The sequence below is a fragment of the Schistocerca americana genome, chromosome 2, assembly GCF_021461395.2.
Source record: "Schistocerca americana isolate TAMUIC-IGC-003095 chromosome 2, iqSchAmer2.1, whole genome shotgun sequence".
In the NCBI taxonomy this organism is placed as follows: Eukaryota; Metazoa; Arthropoda; class Insecta; order Orthoptera; family Acrididae; genus Schistocerca; species Schistocerca americana.
In genome coordinates this window covers 255,838,708-255,847,758 of record NC_060120.1, presented here as the reverse complement: position 1 = coordinate 255,847,758, position 9,051 = coordinate 255,838,708, and the positions used below count along the sequence as shown (strand labels likewise).

General features: G+C 37.2%; 1 protein-coding gene across 1 annotated transcript; it reads right to left on the bottom strand.

Moving 5' to 3' along the window:
* Positions 1–6,693: 6,693 nt before the first annotated feature.
* Positions 6,694–8,230, bottom strand: LOC124593937 (protein ZBED8-like). Its single transcript, XM_047132287.1, has 2 exons — positions 7,581–8,230; positions 6,694–7,531 (listed from the first exon to the last, which is right to left on the bottom strand). Exons 1-2 carry the CDS (start codon positions 8,228–8,230, stop codon positions 6,694–6,696), a joined length of 1,488 nt encoding a protein of 495 aa, XP_046988243.1.
* Positions 8,231–9,051: the final 821 nt, after the last annotated feature.

Below are 9,051 nucleotides of genomic sequence, written 5' to 3'. Positions count from 1 at the left end.
TTTTGGTTTAAATGTTTTAAGGAGTGCATGGAAGAGTAAATTCACTGCTTACATTAATAGGTAAAATAGTAGAATAGTATTTCAACAGATGATTATTATCAGAATACTATCACCCAACCCCTTTGTCCTCACTCTTTGACGCCCCACAATACGCCCTGTCAACTAACCCCTATTGTCGTCAAAGTTGTACCGTAATTTCCTCTTCCTCCTCTATTTAATTCCGTACCTCTTCTTTAGTCACACGATCCTCGTATCTAATGTTCAGCATTCTTATGAATCACCACATTTTGAAAGCGTCCATTGTCTTCTTGACAGAAGTGTTCACCGTCCACGTTTCACTTACATACAAGGCTGCACTCCACACAAATACCTTTGTAAAATAGTATCCAACCATTAGCATTTATATTCGGTGTGAACAAATTTTCTTTTTCAGAACGCTTTTCTTGCTATTGACAGTCTTCAGTCAGGTTTGCGTCTGCACCAGGAAATGCCTTACAATTTAAAATCTGGTTTCGAAAACTGTTCCAAATATATATTATTCTTTCGTGATTCTTAAGCAAGGTGCTGGCGATGATTGCATTATGCTCTGTGGGAAATTCAATCAGGTGGCTTCCACTTTCATCCCCTCCACCTAGCCTTTGTGTTCTTACTGTTTTCGTGTACCTGCTACCGTACCACATTTAAAATTTTGTCTCGCTTAACTATCTGCATAATCTCTCTTGTTGTACATTGTTTCACTGTGTTAGGAGATAGTGAACAATCGTGAACGGTAGTCATGAAATCTGTTTATGGTGAAATGAGAAAACATGAATAATGAAGTATGTGAAAGAGCACATTGTACAGAAAATGAAAAATTGGTATCTCTTCACCCAACTTCGTCTTTCCTTCATGTAGGTGTAAGATATAGTTAATCAAACGCACCGCGCGTTTCAGTGGGTCCTGCCCCGTACCTCAGTGGCTGTCCGTCATTGGCTACCGCTAACGTCTGCCGCTTCCAGATGGGAACGCCAATTCCGCGAGCCGCCGCGTCAACGCGGAAAATGCTTGCCGCTGCCGTTGCCGCACGCCGCGCTCTAGTGGGAACCGGCCTTAACGCTCACACGCTGGCCCTCGCAGCGGCTAAGTCCGTTATCAGCGCTTTTACATAATCAGGGTGATGCGCTCAGTATAAAAGCGGCCAACGCAGACCAGCGGAGTCATTCCGCTGTGAGCAATATCTGCAACAGCATTGAAGCACTATGCCTCGTCGACATGTGTATCGTCAACGTCGCCATCGCGACGAAATAATCTCTTTCAATTTTTATTATAATTTCATAGCTAGTAGTAGGTGTTTTCGCTGGATATAGTTTAATTAATTTTGAAAATACATCTTCCATAACAAATATGTAACGGTGAACTCCTTTACACTTTGGTAACATTCCACATAAGTCCACAGCGATAAGATCTAAAGGTTTTTCCGGAATAATGTTTTGCATCTCTCCACCACGTCTTTGATTGCTCACTTTAACTCTCTGACATTTGTTTCAGGTTGCCAATTCTTTTCTTACCTTCTTTCCAATATTGTAAAAATAAACGTTTTCTTGTATCTTTTGAATGCACTTCTATATCCCACAATGACCAAAACTTTCATGTATGTGAATGATCAGCTTTTTAGCATCTGCCTCTTGCCAACACAGTTTCCAATTATCAGAATCTACATCTGTTCCCCGAAATAAAATCCCCTTATGTAATTTGTAAAATTTATCAAGTTTCTCATACCCCTTCTTGCTTAATCATTCTTTGATTAATTTCCAACTTTGATCTAAATTTTAATTTTCCCTAATTTTGTTACACATAGCTCTAATTGTTTTCTCATTTCCCACCCCTCTCATGTATCTAATTTTAAACTGCTTTTCCTCCTGTTGTTCAAAAATCTCCTTTTCTCCCCCAGTTGGTAACCTTGAAAGTGAATCAGCTACTACATTCTCAGAACCTTTAATGTGCTTGATTTCAATGTGAATTGTGGTTTATTAGTCTCATAACGTACATAATCTAAATAATATGATTCAGGTACAGGAGACACGTCAAAGTTTTGGTAAGTTTTACCATATACATACAACACCTGATTTTAACAAATGGTGCCATAACAATAATACAATATAAAAATACACATACGATAAAACACTAACAATTAATTACAACAACAGATTTTAACAAATGGTATCATAATAATAATACAATTGTGTTACACATACAATTAAAGACTAACCCCTTGCTCAAATTATCATGTCATCCTCTATGAATTCTTCTACTGAATAGTAGCATTTCTCCCACAGAATCTGCTGTAGCCTTATTTTTACACTCTCTGGCTTCATATTAAATATATTTTTGCCCATTAGCTTGTTATATATTGTCATCCCCATATACTGTGGAGTTCGTGCATATAATTTCACATGGTGTGTGGGTAACATAAAATTATTTTTATTTCTTGTGTTGTATGTGTGGTTAAAGTGATTTTCCTCGAATAATTTTTGTCTGCTGTGTACAAAGATTATAATTTCATAAATGTATTGGAGGGAACTGTTAGGATTTGCAGGTTCCGAAATAATGGGCGACAAGATTCTGTTTGTTTTGCACTACACATGTATTTTATAATTTTCTTTTGCAGTTTCAGTATTCGAGATACAGTACTTGAATTTCCCCACAAAATGATACCATACCTAATGACAGATTCAAAATAACTATGATATGCTATTTTTCGTGTACTCGTGTCAGTAGAGTTTGCTAGTATTTGCATTGCAAATGCAAAGCTGCTTAGTGTGTTTGATAGGAACTCAATATGTGTACTTGTCGTTCCTTATTTCATATTTCATCTCAGAATGAGTAAGTATTCTAGAACCTCTGCGTGATTTCTCTCGTCTACAAAAACTGTTAGCTAATTCGAAATTTTCGATTTTATTAAGAATTTTAATATTACCACATGTAAGCCAATGTTCATTGAGACAGATAACTTTAATATTTTTAAATTCTGAAAGAATAATTTGTAAGTCGTCAGGTTTATGATTTTTGTTTGAAAAGTCGGCACTGAGACCGTATATATTCAAGTGCATTATACATGGACACACTTTTTTATTTATGGGTTCAGTCATAGGCCTAATCTTTCTTGGGTACTGTTTTGGTCTCGCCATTTTTGTTAGCAAACACTGTTTCCCATCCCCATCATTACTTACAAGTTTCCCTTATTATTCAGAATTTTTCATGTATCAGCGAACATTTTGCTGAGAATTCTGGATCCTAGCCTATTTAAATGAAGACCGGCTTTACCCAAACATTTATTGTTTAAGAAGTCTATGTATTGATCACTGACGGATGGTCTGTGTACAATACCACTCACTACAATTCTAGATGTTTTGTAGAGATTACTGGCTGTTTCACTTACAATTTCCTCTTCAGTGTTGCTTCTACGAGAATTTGTACCTACGTGAATGAAGACTCCTTTAAAATTCTTCCGAGAAGCCTCTGCTGACAATTCTGCGACCTATGTATGTAGCTGAAGTGTTTGTTCAACAGGTGAGTCTTGATTCCTGGGCGAACGTCTACTTTGCATTTTGGCACTACCACATTTTTGAGCAGAGAATCGCCAATAACAAGGAAGTCATTAGTTTCGTTTTGTTTTACGTTACTCAGGCGCTTCGAATTCATTTTATTGTATGTTACACTTGTCCACTTATATTTGTTTTCGGTTTTTGATACTTTCGCGTGGGTTTCTTCCGTAGGTGCAGCAGAATCGTCGTTTAAGCGAACAGATGTATCATTCCGCTTGTTTTTGATATTTTCGTCTATCGCCTCAACTGTTTTGCACAAACATTTTTTCCCGCCCTTCAGATCACCATTTTCTTGCTTCTGCACTGATAATTCTGCTTTTAATGTGTCAATGTCGCTACGCATCACTTTAATAATTTCTTCCTGTGAGCTAACTGTGGAAGCTAGTTTCGTGTTTTTCGTCATGCAAACAGTCTAGGCATGACCAGCGAATATCGTCGCTAATAAATTTCATGCACATTTTTGCACACCTTTCATGCTGCCAAAAGTTGCACTTCACACACAGAATTCCTTTAACAACCCGTTTCTAACACTTTTTACACGGTGCACCATTTAACTTTTGCCTATTTACGAGCGTTGTGTCACTGCACTTTTCAGTAGGCGCCATCTTGCACGCCATCTACTGTGGTATAATTCGCACTCCTGTAAGTAACTCAAAGCTTTGTGATCCAAAAATACTATGGTTTTATGTCCAATAACGTAAATTCTAAATTTGTAAAAGCCAAATGAATTGCCAAAACTTCCTTCTCTGTGACTGTATAATTTTTCTCATGCTTGTGCAACATTCTGCTTGCAAATGCTATGGTACAATGTATCTTAACTCCATTCTCTACTCTTTCTTGAAATAACTGTGCTCCAAGCCCATAATTACTGCTATCAGTGTTCAAACGAAATGGTAAATTAAAATCAGGTCTGTGTAATAAGTGTTGCTTCCTCAACTCTTGCTTAATTTTATCAAACTCTTCCTGACAATTTTTATCCCAAACCCAAACAGTGTTTTTCTTGAGTAACTGACTTAAACATGGTGCATTCAGACTCTGATCACTGATATGTTTTCGGTAATAGCCGCATAATCCAAAGAACGACTTTAGTTGTTTTTTAGTCTTAGGAATAGGGACTTCTGAAATTGCTTTAATTTTTTCTGGATCTGCCAAAATTTCCTTCTCTGTGACAACGTGTCCCAAAAATTTTAATTCAGAAACTGCAAATTTACATTTCTCTAATTTCAATGTCATCCCACCTTTCCTAAGTTTTTCACAAACTGACTTCAAAATCGAAAAATGCCCCTCCCAATTTTGCCCTGTAACCAAAATGTCATCTACATAAATTATCACATTGGATGGAAGTTCTTGCCCCAGTACGTGATCCAAAGCTCTTATAAATACGGAAAGAGAAGAATTTAACCCAAATGGCACAACACAATATTGGTAACTCTTACCATTGTAGAAAGAAAGCGGTATACTTTCTAGAATTAACCGAAAGTGTTACCTGATGAAAACCCGACGTTAGATCCAGACTTGACATATATTTTATATCTAAATTTTTAGAGTAACTCATCAATATTTTCGGGATGGCCTGTCTGTCTGAACAAAATTTTAAGTGTCTGTAGTCCCAAACCAATCTTACTCCGCCATCATTTTTCTAAACAACTGCTAAAGGATTATTATATGCACTGATACTCCTTTCTATTATATTACATCCTTCCATCTTTTTCAGCTCTTTCTCAACAGCAGGTCTTTTGATATTGCAATACTGTATGGTTTGATGAAAAATGGTTCATGAGGTTTTACCTGAAGCCCACGCTGATAACCCTTTACCTTACCTGGTATGTCACTGAAAACATCACTGTATTCCCACAGCAGATTTTCTAACTCTTGTTTTTGCTCCCCAGGTAAATTTTGTGTTTCTGAAATTTTCAAATTTACTAAATTCCCAAATTCAACTTCATCAGTATAAAATCTATGAATTTCAATGTTCTCCAATCTATTTTCTTTTAGTAAATTGATACTGTCAAAATTTCCATTACTCTGATCCCCAAGTGTCTTCACAAATTTTGTCTGAATGTATTCCCTTGCACTGGTTTCTATCAAAAGTTTTCTTCCACCCCAATCAAATGCTGTATTTACTTTTACTATCCAATTCATACCCAAAAGAAAATCCTCATTAAATTCTTGAATTATAAAATATCCCTGTGTGAACAACTTGCTTTCAATTAAAAATGTCACTGAAGCCTGGCTTTTTACCAATTTACTGCTCTTCCCAGTAGCACCTTTTATCTTTACCCCAACAACTGGCATTTGAACATAATCTTTCCCCACTTTTAGATTTTTATTAATTATCAACAAACTATTGAAAAATTTGTGATGGTGACGTCATGTAACATGGTGAGCTGTTAATGTATCGAGTCGCAGTTATTGCGTCATCAGTCTAGTCTAGTGATTATAAGCCACTCCTAAAGTAAAGAAAGTCCTTGGTAAAAAGGAAAAATATTTGCGACCTTTGCAGATTAGTGGATGCGGGCCATTATTTTAAGTTGAGTGTAGCTTATTACTTTCACTCATTATGAGAAATAGTCACTCAGTCACGGTGTTAACGAACATCACTGATTTGTACGCCTATAGCGCTCCCCATTGTCATTGCGCATAGATTGGCATTTATGTGAACGACGACAGTTACCGAACGGCGACAAACGCCCAGTTCTCAGAACCAGACAAAAAATAAAAAATAAGTTTTACGAAATAATTTTGCAGACTACACACAGAACTTTAAAAAATATGAATAAAACAACTTCCTTACCTTGATTACATTCCCTTGCTGCACACAATTCTTCACCAGTATACGATTTTAGGACTGCTCTTCGCTTGCCATATCTAGGATAAACTTTCGCTGTGTCTTCATCCAGAAGAAATACTATTATTAGTTGAAATAACATAACACACGTAACATCAGAATCCATAACGATCACACGCAGTATTTATATTTAAATCAGATTCACTATGTTTATTTTATATTTTTTCTTTGAAATAGTTTTTTTATAATTTTACGGTATTACCTACATATAAGGATAGTTAGGATAAAAATAACAAGGTCTCTTATAATGTGACGTATTTATTATAAAAATATTATTTCCACACACATATGGCAAGGAACAAACAAATAAATCAATGTGAAGGATGAGCTTGCATACTTTTTTACAAGATTTTGAATTCTTGGCTGAATAGCAGAAACTGCGCAACGTAAATCATTGGCAATGCTGAGTTTGCTTCTAAGCTTATTTTTTATCACCACTACCGCTGAAAATGCTCTTTCACACAAATAAGTGCTTGAAAATGGTAAATACAGTTCTGCTGTGTTGGGATACACCGTGAAATATTTCACCCAAAATAAAGGCTTATCCATCTTCTCAAAGTCGTACTTCGCTGCAGAATCACTTTTTATTTCTAAGACTTTCTCTTGTAGTCTGTCTGGAAACACTTCCACGTCAACGTGAAATGGATCCGTCGCTAACCAATAATAAATTTCATCATCACAACTGTTAGGGAAGTATCGTTCGAATTCATCAATGAGGTGCTGCAAATGGTTCGATATTTTACTCTTAGTATCAGTATCCTTAAAATCGTTGTGAAATCGGGCTTCTTCCAGGATTCCAAACAATCTGGGAAAGCAGGAATAATTACAGGCTAAAATTTTACGTTTCCATAGTTGCAAATTCAGTGTGTTTAAAGATTCGAAAATATCTGACAGATAAGCCAATGCAGCATGAACAACGGGTTTTCTAAATTCCACATACTTTTTAGTTTGTTTGTTATTTTCCAAAAACAGCATCACTTCGTCTCGAAGTTCAAATAATCTTCCTAGCATATTCCCTTTTGAGAGACAGCGTACTTCTGTATGAAATAAAAGTGTTTTATACTCTGCTCCCAAGTCTTCACAAAGAGCCGTAAATAACCTGGAATTTAACGCACTCTTTTTTAATATGATTCACGATTTTGATGCACAATTTCAAGACATCATTGAGTTCCTTTGGAAGTGTCTTAGTTGACAATGCTTGACAGTGTATTACACAGTGGATAGCAGTAACACTAGGTTTTTTTTCTCTGACCATCTGCACGAATCCTGAGCGACATCCAAGCATTGTTGGGGCGCCGTTTGTGCATACGCCTATCAGTTTCTGCCATGATAACACATTTTTACAAAAGAATTCAGAGACGGCTGCCATTATATGAATTGCTTTTGAAGTTGTCTTTAACTCTGTAGAAAACAGCAACTCTTCTTTAATTGCTTCATTTTCTATATAGCGAACGAAAGCTAGCAGTTGGCAACAATTCGCAACGTCGGTACTCCCGTCTAACTGTATTGCGAAAAACTGCCATTGTTTGACGGCCGTAACTAATTGATTTTGTATGTCTTCGGCCATATCATCAATCCGAAGTTTCATAGTATTGTCAGAAAGCGGTATTTGTGAAAGTTTTTGTTTACTTTCTGACCCAAGAACAATATCAGCAGCTTTCGACAAACAGGGTTTGACTAGTGTCTCTGCGATAATATGACTTTTCTTGGTCCTTGAAATAAGTAGCGATAACTCATACGTGGCTTCCAGTACCTCTTCTGATGTCTGAGCGAAGGATCCAGCAGTGTCCAACTTCATCCGTTTCAAATTATCACATTTTGCAGCAAAAAAATTCCTTCGGCTTCTCTTTCAATGCACCATGCTTTGCCCACAAATGGCGTTCAAGACGAGAAGGTTTCATGGAATCATTGCTCAATACCTCATAGAAAATAACACATTGCGGCTGGTGTACGCAATTTTTTTTGTATAGAAGCAAAACCATATTTGATATAATCATCATTATATTTACGTTATTTCACGAAACCCATGGTGAGGTAAAAAGAAAACAAGACGTTAACAGTATAATTTTGCACTAACACTGATTTTACTGAGGCACAACTGTGAAAGATTCAACGCGATTTCAGCAAAATCCAATACATCAGATGTGTCAACAACCGCAAGCAACCAACTGAAATAAAGGAAAGCTACTGTCATCCGTCGGCACCTCAGATGACTGCCTGTGAGGAGTGGGGCGAAGAACGGGGAAGCCCAGCCGCAGCTCAGGTAGTCAGTGCACTTTCTGCCTGCGACCTGGTGGCCCAGCAGGGCTCTTGCTGGGAGAAACGGCCTTTTCCGGATTAGGGCGGAAACAGCCCACAGGCACCCTAAGAATTTGCTACGTGTTCTGCGGTGCAGTTCTGAGCAGTGCAGCCTGGGGTTTTATGCGAAAATCGTTTTCGTGCCCCTATCTTTCGTTACTTATAAACGAACGTTGTAAGTTTTGAGATAACACCAATGAATTGGTTGTCAAATTTCAGAGTAATTAAGTAAGGTCATGGATACACCTCACACATCGCTGGAATCTGTGCACAGTGCCAAGCAGTTCTCTCTGTACTCGTACCAAAAGAAACCATTGTCGC